At 49.1% G+C, this 19,978-nt stretch overlaps 2 protein-coding genes across 5 annotated transcripts in view; one reads left to right on the forward strand and one right to left on the reverse strand.

Moving 5' to 3' along the window:
• nle1 (notchless homolog 1) overlaps positions 1 to 2,033 on the reverse strand; it is a 39,435-nt gene extending 37,402 nt beyond the window's left edge. Inside the window, exon 1 of one of the 2 annotated variants that reach the window (XM_033045736.1) lies at positions 1,954 to 2,033. The gene's annotated coding sequence lies outside the window, so the exon portion shown is untranslated. The remainder of the gene's footprint in view (positions 1 to 1,953) is intronic. The other variant, XM_033045738.1, reaches the window with a different exon arrangement.
• Positions 2,034 to 2,445: 412 nt separating this feature from the next.
• Positions 2,446 to 19,978, forward strand: part of LOC116988810 (aldehyde dehydrogenase family 3 member A2-like) — a 40,587-nt gene continuing 23,054 nt past the window's right edge. For 2 of the 3 annotated variants that reach the window (XM_033045740.1, XM_033045741.1), the window contains exons 1-3: positions 2,518 to 2,843; positions 17,749 to 17,991; positions 18,637 to 18,868. In XM_033045740.1, the coding sequence (XP_032901631.1) occupies positions 17,830 to 17,991; positions 18,637 to 18,868 (394 nt within the window). In that variant the 5' untranslated portion in view covers positions 2,518 to 2,843; positions 17,749 to 17,829. Of the gene's footprint in view, positions 2,844 to 17,748; positions 17,992 to 18,636; positions 18,869 to 19,978 lie in introns of all 3 variants that reach the window. The other variant, XM_033045739.1, reaches the window with a different exon arrangement.

Below are 19,978 nucleotides of genomic sequence, written 5' to 3' on the forward strand. Positions count from 1 at the left end.
CGAGCTGGGGGTGTAAACCGCCAGACGGGAGGAGGCGCAAGCCGGGGGTGGAGTGGGCAGTAAACTCGTTAAAACAAGGGTTTACTGCATACAGCTTATACGTACACTTATGAAGGGTCTCGAACCAAACGTCACCTATTCCTTCTCTCCAGAGATGCTGCCTGTCCCACTGAGGTACTCCAGCTTTATGTGTCTATCTTCAGATTAAACCAGCATCTGCAGTTCCTTCCGACACTCATGTTTTTTGTGGTGTCTGAATCTGTGTACCGGTGATGCTGCTGCAAGCAAGATTTTCACTGTATCTTTATCTCACCGTACTTGTGCATAATACAATGAATTTGATTTGACTAGATTCACCGGTTTGCGATCAAGGTTTAAACTTTTGAAATACAGCACAGAAACAAATCCTTCGACCCACCGAGTCCACACTGACCAGCAATCCCTGTACACTAGCACTATCCTACACACTAGGAGTGTGGGAAGAAACCAGAGCACCCAGAGAAAATCCACGAGGTCACAGTGAGAACGTACAAACTCTGTACCGACAGCACACAGTCATGATTGAACCAGGGTCTCTGCGCCGTAAGGCAGCAACTCTGCCGCTGCTCCACTGTGCCGCCCCACAGCTGTTAAACCAGTCTGAGCAGATGGTCAAAGCTGTACCAAGTCAACCATCTCAGCTAGACAGGTAAAACATGAAGTAACTTAGCGGGACCGGCAGCATCTCTGGAGAGAAGGAATGGGTAATGTTTCGGGTCGAGATCCTTCACCCATTCTTTCTCTCCAGAGATGTCCCTGTCCTGCTGAGTTACTCCAGTATTTTGTGTCTTTCTTCGATTTAAACCAGCATCTGCAGTTCCTTCCTACACATAACATGAAGCAGGATTGCCAACTACCTTGGCAAAGTAATCAGGATCTGACATCAGTCTGAAGAAGGGTTTCGACCCGAAACGTCACCTACTCCTTTTTTCCATTGATGCTGCCTCACCCGCTGAGTTTCTCCAGCATTTTTTGTCTACTTGGGATCTGACTTCTAATCTCTGTCGAACAACTATTGGAAAGCTTATACATACGAGGACTGATTTGACCTCAATTATAATAGTCTCATCAGGCGTTTACTGTCCACTTTGAAGGGGAAAAAAAGGGGGGGCAACATCTTGTCCATCCACGTACCCAAGTCTCAAGAAGAGGTAAAGTTGGGGTAATTTGGCAAAGAGAAAAAGTTGCAATACTGATGGGGGGGGGGGGGGGGGGGGGGGAAGGGGGAAGGGGGGGGGGGGGGGGGGAAGGGGGAAGAGGGGGAGGGGGGAGGTGAGGCAAAGATGACTCAGATACTACTGCAGCTGAACACGTAACTCTTTGAAACAGTTAAAGTTACACTTGTCGGATTTCACTCTACGCCAAAGGGACTTGGTGGAGGCAAAGCATCCCCACAGACATTGATCCAGCCCCTCAAAAGTCAAATCGTATTTAAAGCATAACGAGATGCGAGTTACTTAATAGTTGATGCAAAGAGAGGACCCTGCCTGTGGAGCTCGGACGCCTGGCCCAGTCTGCAGATGGAGGATAGACACAACATGCTGGAGTATAACTCAGCGGGACAGGCAACATTTCTGGAGAGAAGAAATTGGTGACGTTTCGGTCGAGACCCAGGTGGAGGGGCTGGTTGCAGAGCGCAAGTCCCGGACTCATTCCGACCACCTGCTCGGTGATTAATGCAATGCACTGCACGGGCTGAAGAGACCCGGGACCAGGTCTAGGACCAAGGCCCGATCCCCGGCCCGGCCCGCCCCCCTCAGCCCGCTGCCCTGGGTCTGTCAACGAGTAGCGGGCACCGGCCCCGAGGCACGGCCTGTAAAGCGCCAGTACAGTCTGAAGCCCGGGCCAGAAGTTAAAGGGCACCTGACGTACACCCCAACCCCGGCTCTACCCGCCTCGGCCCCGGTTACTGACCCGAGAGTCGCCGCGATCGATGTTCAGCCGAGGAAGCGTCTCCACGCGGACGGCCGGGAGAGAGAGAGAGCGGCGCCTGCAGCGCCACCTGTGGCCGGGAGAGAGAGAGAGAGCGGCGCCTGCAGCGCCACCTGTGGCCGGGAGAGAGAGAGAGAGCGGCGCCTGCAGCGCCACCTGCGGCCGGGAGAGAGTGAGAGCGGCGCCTGCAGCGCCACCTGTGGCCGGGAGAGAGAGAGAGCGGCGCCTGCAGCGCCACCTGCGGCCGAGAGAGAGAGAGAGCGGCGCCTGCAGCGCCACCTGCGGCCGAGAGAGAGAGAGAGCGGCGCCTGCAGCGCCACCTGCGGCCGGGAATGGGAGCGGCGTCACAGCGCCCACCCGCGGCCGGGAATGGGAGCGGCGGCACAGCTCCCACCCGTGCCGGGAATGGGAGCGGCGTCACAGCGCCCACCCGCGGCCGGGAATGGGAGCGGCGTCACAGCGCCCACCCGTGCCGGGAATGGGAGTATCGCCTGCAGCGCCACCCCCTGAGGCCGGGAATCGCCTGCAGCGCCCCCCTCCCCCCCTGAGGCCGGGAGGATCGCAAGAGTTTGTGAACTTGCAAAGTTCCACTCGAAAGCTGCTGAGGTGCGTTTTGCAAACAGAGCGACGTCAGTGCGTTGGTGCTGGAGCGAGTCAGTGTTGACGGTAGTTAACGGAACACCGATCACGCAGAAAAGCAAAACGAAATACAACGTTGTATTTAATTCCCGGTCGGGTTGAAGAAGCGGTCTTGATGCAGGGTGTTGACCAGAGACGTCGGCTTTCACTTGCTGCTTGAGTTCTTCCAGTGAGCATTGTTGATGTGAAGAAGCGATTGTGCTCCAGATCAACAGTGAATACAGAGCAGTGACGTGAGTAGGCGAAGCAACAAGCAGGCGCAAACCCGTAGTAACCGTGTTGACAATAGGTTTCTTCTAAGATTGTGCATGCATGCACACACTTTGCATCATTATGTCCATGAAACAGACGAGAGTAAAAGGGGAGGATGTCTACTCGGACTGAGAACGATAGATTTACGGGGATGGATACATGGAGCGGTATCCAACCTCGGCAATGGTTCATGAAGGGTTATGCAGCCCGGGGAGGAAGCATAACGGGCACCCAGTCCCGCAATGTGGGGGTGGGTTGCACTGAGGGGGCATCCAACTCATGGGAGGGAAGGTTGCAGCAAGTGGAGGGTGCACAGAGCGTCATCCATACCAAGGAAGGTGCACATAGCAGCAAACTTGGGAGGATGAAGGATCATGCAGCCCAGGGGGAGTGTGTAAGAAGGGGCATGCATGCCCGGGGGAGGGTGCACAGTGGGTCTTGCAGTCCAGGTAGTGCGGGTGGAGGGACATGCATCTCCTGGGAAAGTGTATGAAGGGAAGCGTGTGACCATGAAGTCGGTGAAGAAGTGTTGCTAGGCATAGGCTGTGGGAGCTTTTTCGTTCAGGTTCGTGACCCAACTCATGGAACTACCTGAATTTTTAACATATCGTGTAAAAATATTATATAAATCATACCTGAAACTCGTAAAGACCAAAACCCGCACATTTTGTTTAAATATGAGAAAAACTTCCAATTTTTCGAGTAGTAATTGTCCAATCAATGCACTTTTGACATTGAGGTCAGACGCAAAGTGACCAATCCCGCGCTTTGTTTTATGGTTGCTAGGCAGCGAGGACCCTGGGTTCATGGCTGCCTCCTCATTACATCAAAACAATAACAAGGTTTCCCAGGAATATAGGTAATGCTAACCTTGCTGATCATTTTGTTTTTCAATTGATTTATCTGTATAAAGTTATGATGTGAACTGTTAAATAAAAATGATAAATAACAAATGTACAACTACGGTCAGGGTCAGTTGGTCGGTAGGCCGCTGGATGATGTGGAAGGTCGATTGGGCTGTCGGTCCACTGGTGAGTGCTGCGAGGGGTCGGTCGGGCAGTCGGTAGGCCTTTGAATGCTGCGAAGGATCGGTCGGGCAGTTGTTAGGCCGGTGAGTGTTGCGAGGGGTCGGTCAGGCTGTCGGCCTGCCAGTGGATGCTGCGAGGGGTCGGTCGGGCTGTCGGTAGGCCTGTGAGTGCTGTGAATGGTCGGTCGAGCATTTGGTAGGACGGTGGGTGCTGCGAGTGGTTGGACGGCTGGTGAGTGCTGCGAGGGGTCGGTCGGACTGTTGGCCGGCCGGTGTTGCAGCGGGCGAGCGGGCAGACTGACGGAGCCGGCGCTATGGGGGTGCTAAAGGTGGCCCGGGCGGCGTGCAAGGCAGTGCTGCTCCTCACCATTATCACCACGGCGATCCAGAAAGGCGTGCTGGCCGAGGTGGACTCGCTGAGTGGCCACACCTATGGAGCCCGCAGCCGGTCCCAAAGTAGCTCCAGCCATGGGCAGCACTGGAAGGGGGGGTGAGTTAGGGTTAGAATAGAGTTAGGCATTTTCCTCTCAGTGCCTTAGCCTTCCCCCAGCCTGGCACTGCCACAGTCCCATGGCCATGACCCCCACTCTGCACACTGGCAGTTAGTGGGGTTCAGTAAATGGGGGAACCCAGAAGAACTGCCCTCACCAATTAATTAGGCTGGTTCAGGAGTCGGACCTCTGCGGCAGTCTCAGTCAAAAAACACATACAATCATATTAATTATATTATTTTTATATAATATAATTATACATAATTATATATGATTACAGTCATATTCACAAGTCATATATATATAAAGATGGTATAATAATATATGGTTTCAATAGACTGCAACACGGAAATAGGCTTCCCATAATGTAATATGGGCATTGGACACTAGATGGCACTTACTTTTTTGATATAATTTACTAACTAGTTTAATTAATTACTGTGCAACTTTTGGCACTGACGAGTTATGACTTCCTTCTCAATTATATTTTATCTAAATCTGTGCAAAATATAATGTAGTTCGGAGACATGGGTCACGAAAGTTGATTTCTAGACACATTTTTGATGCCTATTATGAGGACAGGTGGCACTGGAACTACCTTTCCAACATGAGTAGGTGCATCTGTTGTTGAACTAATGTTACAAAAAATATTCAATGTGATGAAATTACCTGCTTAGAAAAATGAGTTACCCTGCAGCCATGAGCAATGTCACTATTTGAATGCAATCACCATATCCTGACGCAAGTGTAAATTAAGATGTTTCAATTTTTTGAAATATATTTTACCTAGTATTTCAGACATCCTCCTGACATCTTTTTTCTTATTTCTTTAGAGGGCCGCAATCTGCTGGCTGTATATACTATAGATTATATATATATATATATAATATACAATACTATATTTTGTACTCCAACAGCCAATTACAACACGCAAAGGAGAGAGCATATGGCAGAACTCGGCGGGTCTGGCGGCATCTGTGGAAGGAAATGGACTAGATGTTTCGGGTCAGGACCCTACATCTTGACTTTTCATTTCCCTCCAGACGATGCCTGACCTGTGCTCCTCCATGTGCTCTCTTATTGTGTTCCAGGTACCTATGAACATGGAGCTCCTGGAAGAAGCACGGAGCGGGTATCCAGCCCGGGGAGTGTATGAAGGGACATACATCCCGAGGAGAGAGTATGGAGGGATATGGAGTGCGGGGGAGAGTGTTTGAATAGACACGGAGCCCCCAGAGTGTGCACAGAGAGTCTTGCAGCCCGGGGAGGGTGTATGAATGGACATGCAGCCCGGGGAGTGTGCACAGAGTGGCCACCAGCCCTGGGGGGACGCACGCGTTGTGTGTGTCGTGGATCCGCGGGACCGCGCATGAAGCGAGGACGTGCACCGGGAGCACGCAGATGAGTGCCCCCAGAGAAGACTCGGCCCGGCCCGCTGACTGACCGCGCTCCCGTAGCTGCAGCAGTAAGTCGCGGCCTGTCTGAGCTCACCACCGCTCCAACCTCTGCCTCTGGTCAGCTCCCCAGTGCCTGGTGCTGTAAGGAGATGTTAATGGTGGCATCAAGTGCTGGAGTCAGGCAGCATATCTGGGGAACATGCATAGGCGTTGCATCTTTGATAGGGATTCTTCCCATTCATCTCTCCTCTTGACTAACGCCAGTTTAAATCGAGTTTATTGCCCTCTATCTGCACATGGTCTGTGAGGTAAAAGTACAGTGAAAATCTTGCTTGCAGCAACATCACTGTGGGGTAACACATGAAAACATGCATTATGCATTAATTCTGCAAGACAGTGAAAATAAAAAATTGCAGAAAACAAGATATTAAATATACATTTAGCCAACAAACCCGTGGTGGAGCAAGGTGTGGCGTATAGTGTTCTGTTGCCGAGGAAGGATTACGGTTGTGCAGGTCAGTTCAAGACCTGATGGTTGTAGGAAAGTAACTGTTCCAGTACCTGGTGGTGTTGGACTTCATGCTTCTGCCTATCCATCGTACAAGGGCAACTGAGAACAAAGTGAGACTGTGAGAGGGTGGGCGGGTGGATGAGTGGGATGGGGGACAAACGGGATGAGTACTTTTTGTAACTTTGTCGACGTCTTTGTGGCGACTCTGTTGTGTACTTTGTATGCAAAAACAAAGAATTTCACTGTACCAAGGGACAAGTGACAATAAGATATCGTCATCATCCTGGCTGATGGTAGCAGTGAGAAGAGGTGGATGGTGAGAATCTGTGACGATAGAGGCTTACTTGAGGTTGCGCCTGGTAGGTAGATGCTTCAGATGGTGGGGCAGGTCCACCACTCCCTGCAGCCTCTCGTATTCCTGTGTGTTGGAATTGCCGCACCAGGCGAAACATAGAAAATAGGTGCAGGAGTAGGTCATTCGGCCCCTCGAGCCAGCACCACCATTCAATATGATCATGGCTGATCATCCAAAATCAGTACCCCGTTCCTGCTTTCTCCCCATATCCCTTGATTTCATCAGCCCTTCGAACTATATCTAACTCTCTCTTGAATGCATCTAGTGAATTGGCCTCCACTGTCTTCTGTGGCAGAGAATTCCACAGATTCACAACTCTCTGTGCAACCAGCCAGGATTCTTTCCACAGTGCAGTGTTAGAGTATTTGGTAACTTGTCAAATCTTTTTGAACTTCCAAGAAAGCGGAAGCATTGACATGCCTCCTTCATAATTAGATCTTTGTGCTGGGAACAGATTGAGTCACCCAAGATGTTATTGCCCAGAAATTTGAAGCAACTAACTCTTTCCATGGCCGTCCTACCAATCAAATCTGGCACGTGGTCCCCTGACTTCCCCCTTTCTTAAGTCACGCTCAGTTCCAAAACTCTGAGGAAAAATCCCAATTCTTGATTTGCATTACTGAAAACTGCAATTTATATTGTCAGCGAAACCATTGCCTCTCACTTCCCCAAAATTGTAATTGTAGTGGAGTACCAGCCAATTCACCATCTCCTGTGCACTCACCCCCTGGCTGAATTTGTCTCCCCCGCTGCTGAACAATTTCTTCATTCCCACTCGCTTTCTCCAGACCAAAGATATAACCAAGGGAACTCGCATGAGGGCACTTGTCTTCTGTCGGATATTATTTGCTTCCGTCCTACTAAGGCCCCCTCCCTTAACTCTTCCTCCAGTGCATTGACCTTTCTGTTACTGCTGCTTCCTACACTAAAACAGAACTCAATAATGTCACTACTTTTTCTGCCAATTTCCATCTTGTTCTTACCACATAGTTCATCTCTAACCCTTTCCTTTCTGGATCTCTCCATGTCCACCTGTTTAAGGTCATAAGTGATATGAGTAGAATTAGGCCATTCGGCCCATCAAGTCTACTCCGCCATTCAATCATGGCTGATCCATTTCTCCCTCGTAACACCAATCTCCTGCCTTCTCCCCATAACCTCTGACACCTGTACTAATCAAGAATCTATCTATCTCCGCCTTATATATATCCACTGACTTGGTCTCCGCAGCCTTCTGTGGCAAAGAAATCCACAGATTCACCACCACCATCACAGCTACACTTTCCCTGTAACTCCCTAACTCCTGGAAGGACTCCTTTTAATCCTTTTGATGTTCTAAGCGCCTCTGCTTTCTTCTGGCATTTGTGTCAGTGGTGACACTTTCCACAAAGGCATCTCAGATCTCTTTCGTCTTGAACCATTGCTGACCCTTAACCACAATTGACAGAGTCTTTAATTGAATCTTATCTATTGCCTACACCTTTGCTCTCACACCCTGTCCTGGACAAAGCTAGGATAGAGCTTCCCATCATCTTCCACTCCATCAGCCATAACATTAAACAGAGCATTCTTTGCGATTCTCACCATTTCCATCAAGATTCCACCACCAGAAATATTCTGCCTTCTGCTCCGGCATATGGCAGCAGTGGCGCAGTGGTAGAGTATCTGCCTTACAGCCCCAGAGACCCGGGTTCGATCCTGACTACTTGTGCAGTCTGTACGGAGTTTGTATGTTCTCCCCATGACCTGCATGGGTTTTCCCCGGGTTCACTGGTTTCCTCTCACATTCCAAAGACGTACAGGTTTTTAGGCTAATTGGCTTTGATGAAGACTGTAAATTGTCCCTAGTGTGTAGGATAGTGCTGGTGTATGGGGATTGCTGGTCGCTGCGTATTCGCTGGGCCAAAGAGCCTGTTTCTACCCTGTAACTAAAAAAAACCTGAAAAGATGGTGCCTGACCCACCGAGTGTTTACAGCATTTTTGTTTCTAGTTCAGATTATGGTGGCACAGTGGCGCAGCTGGTAGAGCTGCTGCCTCAGAATGCCAGAGACCTGAGTTCAATCCTGATCTTGGTTGCTGTCTGTGTGGAATTTGCACATTCTGTGACCGGGTGGGTTTTCTCCCGGTGCTCTGGTTTCCTCCCACATCCCAAAGACGTGGGTGTTTGTAGGTTAATTAGCTCTCTGTAAATTGCCCCGAGTGTGCAGGGAGTGGATGTGAAAGTGGGATAACATAGAACTAGTGTGAGCTGGTGACCGATGGTCGCGTGTACTTGGCCTATTTCCGTGCTGTATCATTAAAACAAACGAAATTATCAGCACATGATTTTTGTTACATTTGCATTTAATTTCGAGAGGCTGGTGTCGCTGGGTTTGATTAGCTATCATGTTTGAAGTAATCAATTGTAGATACTTGTGGACTTAATGATTTCCTGGAGATTGAAAAGATAACAAAAGGAATGGTTGGTGCTTTTATTTATTGCTTTATGCTTTTATTGCTTTATGCTTTGGTGAGTGAGCGAGATCATGCTTGTCCGTGGTCGTTGTCGGGCCCGGATCTGTTGAGTTGCTGCTGGGGTTGGCTGAAGAATTCCATTGCCTTGAAATTAGCAGAATAGTGAAAGGCAATGGAATTCTTCAGCCAACCCCATCTCAACTCCCGCCGGACCAAGCGACTGCCCCGGACCGACGACAACAGTGGGCCCAGGCCCACAACCAGCGCGGAGAAGAAGCGCCAACTCCAGCCCAACCCCGCTCCCCGCTGGGCCGGGGACCGCCAGCGGCCAACCCCCTCCCAGCGCCGACGAAAGCCGAGCACCAGCCATACACACAAAGTGCTGCAGCAACTCGGCGTCTCCCCCGCGCCGGCTGCAAGCCTGGCCCGAAACCTCCGGCCGCCCTCGGCCATTGTCAGAGCACCCCGGATGGGGACGGGGACAGCCCAGCAGCAACTCAACAGACCTGACACCGACCACGGACGAGCACGATCTCGCTCACTCACCAAACCGAGAAGAATCAAAGCTGGAAAAAACGGAAGAAATGTAGATCCACTGCTTTCCATGGCTGTTTACGCATAAATGACCTTTGACCTGGGCATGCGCAGTCAGAATACTGAACTCGCTTATTTGTTTAGTTTGGGTAGGAGCAAGGTTCGAACTTCATGTCGGGCAAAGCCAGTTTAAAGGTCAGGAGTTCGTTTGTTTTTTGGAGACCAGTGAACCAGTGAAAGAGGAGTTGACGAATGCTCTGATTTGCTAAATTCCTGTTTCTGGCTGGGTTGGATATCATCTCAAATAAAATAAATCAGACCTAACCGATGGTAATCTGGAATAACGTGGTCTCTCTGGATAATCACCAGTGGTGTAAATCAGACCTAACCAATGGTAATCTGGAATAACGTGGTCTCTCTGGATAATCACCAGTGCCCAGTCATTTACAAGTTCATAAATTATAGGAGCAGAATTAGGCTGTTCAGCTCATCAAGTCTACTCTGCCATTCAATCATTGCTGATCTTCCTTTAGAGAGGAATGATATGGTTTTAATTTCATTTGGCTACTTAACTGTTTTTGCTGCTGTTCTCAGCTGGAGATGGGAGAATATATATTGCATGTTGATACAAAATGCTGGAGTAACTCAGCGGGACAGGCAGCATCTCTGGAGAGAAGGAATGTGTGACGTTTCAGGTTGAGACCCTTCTTCTTATGTGTATCGACGATGAGATGGTCTTTTGGTACTTGTAGTCTACCGCTGGGATCTTCAATGCGGTTTGTAGTGTGGCAGGTAGTGCGTCTGCCTCTCAGCTGCAGATACCCAGGTCTGGTCCTACCATCCAGTCTTATCTGCATGGAGCTCACACTTGACTGCCTTTCCCACATCCTGCGGGTGACGCATGGTCATTGCCTATGCTTAGCAATGTTACAAAATGTTGAGATTTTAAAAATCAAGTCTGGAATTTATCCCATCAGATAAAGCATAAAAAGAAGTTTAATTTGACACCTAATTCACTTTCATATCTTCAGTATTAAAAAGGTTATGGCCATTTTCATACTTGGAAATTAGCATCTTGTTCCCTATTGCTTTTCCATTGACAACTCAAAAGCTGTGATCAAGGACAGTCAAAAGCCCATAACTTTCTTAAAAATTAAGAGAACTGAATGAAATTTTCAGTTATTATAGATTGAACCATTCTGAAACAAATATGAAACAATCTTACTTGGATGACCTGAAATTAAAGCATATAATTAGTTAGTTACCTAATTGTAGCTAATTAAAAAATTCAATTACTAGATCTAAACATCTATCCATTTCTTAAGAAAAGGTTAACATTTTTAAATAGCCTAAGTGTCCAAATAACATTCACACAAGAATTCACAATATAACATGATTTTTAAATCTCATTGTCATGAATTTATAGGCCAAATGGAAGGAATTTAGTGTTTAATTCCCGTAAATTAATGGCCATTTAAATCATCTTGCGAGTGGGATTTTGTGGAACGGGATCGATTGGAAAGTTGCATTTGCGGTGAATTTAAACCCCATATCGGCAGGAAAAACACTGCCGATTCGTATGGGGCCTAAATCACCTTTTCGCAACGTAAAATTTTGATTAAAGGCATCCTAAGAAGCACGTTTATATGTAAAAATAAACGGCTTACCATGCTTTGACCTGTACGTGAGATCCGTCCCGTTGTCGGCGTTGACGGCTTTAGAAGACGATTTTTATTTTACTCCTGCTATTAAATTATCCAGCGCTGTTTTTAAAAAACTTGATAAAACATATGTCGGAGCGATTTTCCTTCAGCAGCTAAACAGCCTGACAAAGATTGATTTCAACAGGCTGGAGAAAACGGCATTTTAAACCCACCCCCCTCTCAAAGGCGCCAAAATCGCGCACATGGCCAGTGGCAGAACTGCAGCGCCGCTGAAGGTAAGTTTTGTAACATACCTACTATGCTCATTTATTGTGCGTCATCATGCATCACCGTGCGTCACTAAGCGACAACGATGCGTCATGATGCATGCCCCAGATGACGCAACCTGTCGTATCTTGCCATACCATGTCGCGGGTGGGCGTACATTGACGCAGCTTGACAGCTGTGACGTCTCAGGCGCTGTTCTATGCTTTCGTATGCTGTTGCATGCCATCCTATGGCGACGCATGGTGACGCGTGTCCTGCCCTAAGGTGACGCGTGGAAATTGGTGATGCATGGTTATGCGGAGTGTCGTGCCTTGACGCGGCTATGTCGTATCCTGCCGTACTTCTTGACGCTTTTTGGCGTCATTGGGCGTCAGTCACTGACGCCGGTCGTCGCTCATAAAATTGTAAAGTGGGACAGGCCCTTAAGTTACTCCTTCGTGTAGGAGCATCAGAAGCAGTTAATGGACATGTGAGAGAGAATAAGTCACAAGGAAATACTTTGGGAATAGGATTGATGCAGTTGTCTTGAGAACATTAAGGGCGTTACAGTGGTGCAGCAATAGGTGCTGCCTTACAGCACCAGAGATCCAGGTTCGATCCTGATTATGGGTGATGTTAGTACAGAGTTTGTATGTTCTCCCTTTGACCTGCGTGTGTTTTCTCCGGGTGCTCAGGTTTCCTCCAACACTCCAAAGACGTGCAGGTTTGTAGGTTAACTGGCTCCAGTAAAATTGTAAATTGTTCCTAATGTGTGGGGATAGTGCTAGTATACGGGGTAATTGCTGGTTGGTGCGGACTCAGTGGGCTGAGGCATCTGTTTCTGCGCTGTATCTCTAAACTAACCTCAACTAAAGCTGGTAGGCTGGCAGTCATTTCTCCAGTAGGTTGGATCCTTGGAAGACTGGATCTAGAGTGCTGTTCCCAGCGTGGCATGGACAAGTGTTCCACAGCCCAGATAATATATATAAGCATCTGGATAAACAGGGTTTGATTAGGAACAGTCAACATGGATTTGTGCCTGGAAGGTCATGTTTGACTAATCTTCTTGAATTTTTTGAAGAGGTTACTCGGGAAATTGATGAGGGTAAAGCAGTGGATGTTGTCTATATGGACTTCAGTAAGGCCTTTGACAAGGTTCCTCATGGAAGGTTGGTTAAGAAGGTTCAATTGTTGGGTATTAATGGTGGAGTAACAAGATGGATTCAACAGTGGCTGAATGGGAGATGCCAGAGAGTAATGGTGGATGGCTGTTTGTCAGGTTGGAGGTCAGTGACTAGTGGGGTGCCACAGGGATCTGTGTTGGGTCCACTGTTGTTTGTCATGTACATCAATGATCTGGATGATGGTGTGGTAAATTGGATTAGTAAGTATGCAGATGATACTAAGATAGGTGGTGTTGTGGCTAATGAAGTAGATTTTCAAAGTCTACAGAGAGATTTAGGCCATTTGGAAGAGCGGGCTGAAAGATGGCAGATGGAGTTTAATGCTGATAAGTGTGAGGTGCTACATCTTGGCAGGACAAATCAAAATAGGACGTACATGGTAAATGGTAGTGAGTTGAGGAATGCAGTTGAACAGAGGGATCTAGGAATAACTCATGTAGATAGGGTGGTAAAGAAAGCTTTTGGTGTGCTGGCCTTTATAAATCAGAGCATTGAGTATAGAAGTTGGGATGTAATGTTAAAATTGTACAAGGCATTGGTGAGGCCAATTCTGGAGTATGGTGTACAATTTTGGTCGTGTAATTATAGGAAGGATGTCAACAAAATAGAGAGAGCACAGAGGAGATTTACTAGAATGTTGCCTGGGTTTCAGCAACTAAGTTACAGAGAAAGGTTGAACAGGTTAGGTCTTTATTCTTTGGAGCGCAGAAGGTTAAGGGGGGACTTGATAGAGGTCTTTAAAATGATGAGAGGGATAGACAGAGTTGGCAGAGTTGGATAAGCTTTTCCCATTGAGAGTAGGGAAGATTCAAACAAGAGGACATGACTTGAGAATTAAGGGACAGACGTTTAGGGGTAACATGAGGCGGAACTTCTTTACTCAGAGAGTGGTAGCTGTGTGGAATGAGCTTCCAGTGGAAGTGGTGGAGGCAGGTTCGATTTTATAATTTAAAAATAAATTGGATAGGTATATGGATGGGAAAGGAATGGAGGGTAATGGTCTGAGTGCAGGTAGATGGGACTAGGGGAGAATAAGTGTTCGGCACGGACTAGAAGGGCCGAGTTGGCCTGTTTCGTGCTGTAATTGTAATATGATTATATGATTATATATATGCGCCATCTTTCAAATGAGACATTAAACCCAGGCCCCATCATGCCAGTTAACGACATTCTTCCAAGTGCCTCATGGAATACCCATCCTCAACTAACATATTTAAAAATTGAGCAAAACACAAAGTGTAGGAGGAGCTCGAAGGTACACAAAAATGCTGGAGAAACTCAGCGGGTGCAGCAGCATCTATGGAGCGAAGGAAATAGGCGGCGTTTCGGGCCGAAACCCTTCTTCAGACTGATGGAGGAGGAGGAGGAACTCAGCGTGTAGGAGGAGCTCAGCGGTTCAGGCAGCAGCTGTGGAGGGAAATGGACAGATTACGCATGCTGTCTCGAGTAGTGGCATCAGAAGCAGTTAATGGCTGTGTGAGAGAGAATAAGTTACAGGTAAATACTTTGGGAATGGGATTGAAGCAGTTGCCTAGAGAGGCTGTGTGTACCCCAATTGGCTGAACGGCATCCCTTGCAGAAGGAAAGTATGAAATTTCTGAACAAATAACACTCTGAAGTTGGATGGGACATATTACTTCTTATCAAACAAAATTCAAAACAGAAATAGTATTTATAATTGTGGATGTAACTCTTGTAAAGCTTGTGTGGTTCGCAAGTGGAAGCAACTATCTTCTGTAGATTTCTGGGCTGCCGTGACCCTGTACCCACTGAGCCTTTGAAGTGACCTTGCAGATCTTAAACACATTTGGGGATGTGTATTAAATATTGATCTTGGCAGCAGCAGCCACATCCTGTGGATAAATGGCCTTCAGACTGAAATGATGCATCCGGTCCACATTTCTCGCTTTTACTTTTGCTTTTATATTCCCACTGCCTGGTTCACAATGTTGACAGTGCAGTGTTTTTCCTCCTGCTCTTAACCCTTGTTTTCAGATGACAAGAGAGGGAAGATGGTGTCCAGTGATGGGGTGCTGCCGGAGCTCACTGGAGCACCGCTCCGGCACGTCTGTAAAAAAACAAAGCCAAAATAAACAGCGAGGAATTTTAACTAGTGGGTGTGTGGTCGGGGTAACCTGGTTAAAAGAGGGGGAAGGGGAAGACCCATCACTACTGCGGTTCCCTTGTAGGAGGGGGGTCGGGGGGAGAAGTAGGACCCAGCAGAGCCAAACCACGTGCTGTCTGCATCGTGGAGGTTGTGGGTCTGGTGCTGAGTCTGGAACTCTTGTGAAATGACGCCTCTGGCCCGCTGGTGGCCAGTGGAGAGGAGACGGTCGGTAGAGTCGCTGGTGGAGGCCCATGAGGGGCTGGAGTAGAGATACGGGTCGGCGGCAGCAGCATCGGTGGCCCCCCGACAACGGCGGCAGTGACCCCGGGGAGGCGGTGAGAGTCGGCAGCCGGAGGCGGCAGTTTCGGTGGTCCGGGCCTGGGTTTGGCCGGGAAGGCGGTGAGGGTCGGAGAGGCGGTGGATGTTGTTGCTGCTCCTCGTGGTTGCCATCTCGGCCTCGTGGTGGTCGGGCAGGCGGCGCTGCAGTCCAGCGGTAGAGCTCCTGGCCGGCGGACGGTCGAGTCGAGGAGTGTCGGTGGAGGGACCAGACTGGAGGTGGGCAAGCTTGTGATCCTTGGTAGAGTCCAGATTTTGGTCCTTGAAAATTGGGTTTTTAGACCTTGAAAAGTCCTTGAATTTATAGCTGTTCCAAGTGTACGAACCCTATTTAAACTTTCTCCTTAATGCTGTACCTTCCAGCTTAGCTCATTCAACCCAGCGAAAAAGGTTCTGACTTTTCACCTTATCTTCGCCTCTCATGATTGTATACGCTTCTATCTCATCCCCTCCGCCTTCTGCGATCCAGAAAGAAAATCTTTACCTTTTTTCCCATTGTTTTGGTTCTCGGATAACAGATGATGCATCAATTCATTAGCCCCATTAGTTTAGTTTAGTTTAGTTTAGTTTAGCGATACAGCACAGAAACAGGCCCTTCGGCCCACCGAGTCTGCACTGACTAGCGATCTCAACACACAAACACTTTCCTACATACATTAGGGACAAGTTACACTTATACCAAGCCAATTTACCTACAAATCGGTACATCTTTGGAATGCGGGAGCAAACTGAAGATCTCTGAGAAAACCCACGTAGGTCACAGGGAGAATGTACAAACTCCGTACAGACAGCGCCTGTAGTCAGGATCGAACCCGGGTCTCTGGCGCTACAAGCGCTGTGAGGCAGCAACTCTACCGCTGCGCCACCGTGTCGCCCTTTGTTGTGAGACACGGAAACACACAGTTGGAAATGTGTGCTGGAGCATATCTGTCAATTTCTGGCTGGAAAGTGAACACAAGTGTGACTTGGATAACTTAGGATGACTTTGCTACAAGAAATTCCAAATAAGTAATTCATTCTCGTCTTAAATTGATTATGTGTGGTTCTTGTATACTTGTTTAGTCACGCATGATAAGCCACATACCTTCAACTATAGAAAGAGAAAGTAATTGTACTGGGACTCTTACCTGTAAATGAATTATAAAAAAGAACTGCAGATGCTGGAAATCTGAAATAAAAAGAAAACATAAAGTCCCGGAACCACTCGGTGGGTCAGGAAGCATCTGTGGAGAGAGAAACAGAGTTAACATTCCAAGTGGAAGACCCATTGAAAACAAATTTGTGTTAAGATGTCGGGAGGTTAAGGGTGAGCTGGATAAGGTGATGAGAGTGACATTGGTAGGGCAAGGCCAGGGGTACCCAAGGTGCAAATGCGATCAAAGATAGACACAAGGTAACTCAGCCGATCAGGCAGCATCGCTGGAGAAAAAGGATGGGTGAGATTTCGGGTTGGTAAGAAAGGTTTTCAGGGGAACCACGGTGGCACAGCGGTAGAGTTGCTGCCTTACAGCGCCAGCGACCCGGGTTCGATCCTGACTACGGGTGCTGTCTGTACTGAGTTTGTACGTTCTCCCCGCGACCTGCGTAGGTTTTATCCGGGATGTCCTGTTTCCTCCCACACTCCAAAGACTTACAGGTTTGTAGGTTAATTGGCTTGGTATAATTGTAAACTGCCCCAAGCGTGTGTAGAACAGCGTTAATGTGTGGGGATCACTGGTCGGCACGGACTCGGTGGGCCGAAGGGCCTGTTTCCACGTTGACTCTATAGGAAAGCTTGTCAGATTGATTACGAGGATGGTAGGTGAGTTGGAGGAGGAAAGGTCAGATTTGCACAAGAGTGCATGACAAGACCAATGAATCGGCAACAGAACTTTGTATACTGTCAGGTTGGTTTACTGTGACAAAGTCTACCAGCTGAAATATGAATGATCCATTGCTAACTGCCTACGATACAATTTTTATTTTGTGATAATCACCTTCCTGGATAAGGTGCTTCTTTATTATTTGACAACATAATCCAGCATACGTGTGAATTTAAACCTTGTCCTTTCTTCATGCGTAGGAACATACAGTAATTGATAGAACTGTTGCCTCACTGCACCAGGGACTTGGATTTGATCCTTACTGTTTGTGTTGGCTGTGGCACATTTTCTCTGTGACCGCGTGGGTTTCCTCCCATATACCAAAGACGTGCAGATTTGTGGATTAATTGGACCTCTGCAAATTGTCCTGAGTGTGTAGGATGTGAATGAGAAAGTGGGATGATGTAGAATTAGTGGGAAAGGGTGATCGATGGTTGGCGTAGACTTGGTGGGCCGAAGGGCCTGTTTCCATGTTGTATCTCCAAACTAAATAATAAAATAGATCTGAAGTAGACCTTTCGGTCTCTCAAGCCTGCGCCATCGTTAATCAAGATCATGGCTGATCATCTATCTTTCCATCATTTTCCCCTGCTTTCACCAAATCCCTTGATTCCCTCAATACCCATTTGAATGAATTCGGTGAATTTGGATTTGTATTTTGCTTCAGACTCCAGCATCTGCGCCTCCATTCTAACACAGGACCTGTTCTCTGTTCAGATTTTGTCCAGGCCTTGCTCCGTGTCCGTGGAGTCGCTGAGGAGACATCTTGCTGTTGTTCTGTGTGAGCTGAGGCCCACCATGGAGGAGATACAGACCGTGGTGGCCGGCGCTCGAGCTGCCTACAACCTGGGCAAAACCCGCCCGCTGGAATTCCGCCTGCAGCAGCTGAGGGCCATGGAGAAGATGCTGACGGAGAAGAAGGATCTAATCTTGGAGGCGCTGCAGAAGGATCTGCACAAGGTTGGAAATAAAGTTCCCCAAACGCGATCTGAAGGTCCTCATCACCCTGAGGGGTGTCTGCACCTTCAGTAGGATGATGATCTCATTCAGAAGCGAGAGGGGATTGATTTTTTACTCATTCTCTGCCATTTCCTGCCCTGTTGCATCTCCACACCCAATCCTTGAATGCCAACACTGTAAACCCTCGTTTTAACGGACCTCTTCATGACCGATTTGAGCTGTCGACACCATCCCTGGCTCGTGCCGAATCCCTGGCCGCTTGTACCCCCGCACCGCGCCCCACTCTCTCTGCCTCCCCAGCTTGCTGCTCCGTCTGTCCCCCACACCACCCCCCCCGGCTCGCTCCAGCTTCCATGACAGACCTTCTGCAGCCGCCACCGGCCCGCACAACCTAGCCTGCAATCGCCTCCACCACCGACGACCCTCACCTGCACTAAACCTTGAAGAGACCTTGCCCTCCCCTGCTTTTTTCCAAAATGGGAGATTCCCGATACCCAAGAAATTTCCCTGCCCACGCCAACCCCCCAACTCCCTCCCCCCCCCCCCCCTCCCCCTTTCCCTTCCCCTGCCCCGAGCAAAAGAAGGGAATAGGAAAAGGCAAAGATTATTTTTTTTTAAAGACTTCCCTCCTGTCTGAATTTGCAGAATGCATTTGCGGTGGACATTTATGAAACGGTGGGTATTCTGAATGATATAACCTTGGCCATAAACAAGCTGCCCGAGTGGATGGAGCCAGAGCACATGTCGAAGAGCATGATGACCATGATGGACACTGTGTACATTCACCGCCAGCCTCTTGGTGTGGTTCTTATCATTGGGGCCTGGAACTACCCATTGGCCCTGGTGCTGCAGCCGTTAGTTGGGGCCATCGCGGCAGGTATGTTCCCCTTTATTTCCTCACCCGTAACATTACCCTCGATGAGGAGTGAAGCGTCTTCTCTGTCCTGCCCGGGGTTTCAGTCTTAACTTCCGTAGAAATTCTGCAGTTGTGTCAGTCTTTGGTCCAGGAGGTGATGTTCCGTGTTGGGACCGCGGTGCTGGGAGCTCCAGAGACCAATGTCCTGGGCTCTCTGGTGGGAAGAGAGTGGGCTGTGGGGCCGTTCCACCCACGTGTGGAGCTGCCATCCCCTGGGAATGCCGGCTCACTCTCCTGCACTCATCCGGGATCTGGGAACTCCGACCAGGATGGGGATCAGGAGTAGGAACCGTGGCTGATTCCCGAGGCTACACCCCCCCTCCCGAACCCCAGTGTCATGTCCGCACTTCTGTAGTGGCGCATAGGTTGAGCAGAGAGACAGCCTTGTTTGTCTCAGTACACTGTGGACACGTCTATTTCACCGGGAGATGCAAACCAGAGGATGTCAATTCAAAATAAATGATAGATGTTAATACATGTTATGCACAAACTCCCAGACAGGTCAGTAGAGGTCAGTGTGGGGGGGGGGGGGGGAGGGCTGGGTGTGGGGGGGGGTAACGGCTGGGTGTGGGGGGGTAAGGGCTGGGTGTGGGGGGTAAGGGCTGGGTGTGGGGAGGTTTCGGGTGTGAGGGGGCTGGGTGTGGGGGGGGGAAGGGCTGGGTGTGGGGGGGGGGGAGGGCTGGGTGTGGGGGGGTAACGGCTGGGTGTGGGGGGGAAGGGCTGGGTGTGGGGGGGTTTTGGGTGTGAGGGGGCTGGGTGTGGGGGGCAGGGTGTGGGGGGAGGAGCTGGGTGTGGGGGGGGTAGAGTGTGGAGGGAGGAGCTAGGTGTGGTGGAGGCAGGGTATGTGGGGAAAGAACCAGGTGTGGGGTGAGGAGGGTCCTGTAGCTCCGCACCGCTGGGAGTGTTGGGGTGGATGGAAGTGATGCCTTAAGCAGAATCTCGGGGAACAGCAGCTGGAGGAGGTAAAAGAAGGACGTGTGGGAGGGGACTTGGGTGTAGCAGCAATGCCAGCATGGCCAGGTGGGGCCGAATGGCCAGATCTGATGCCGTAATCTCAGTGTAATACTCGGT

Source organism: Amblyraja radiata, chromosome 28 (genome assembly GCF_010909765.2).
Source record: "Amblyraja radiata isolate CabotCenter1 chromosome 28, sAmbRad1.1.pri, whole genome shotgun sequence".
In the NCBI taxonomy this organism is placed as follows: domain Eukaryota; kingdom Metazoa; phylum Chordata; class Chondrichthyes; order Rajiformes; family Rajidae; genus Amblyraja; species Amblyraja radiata.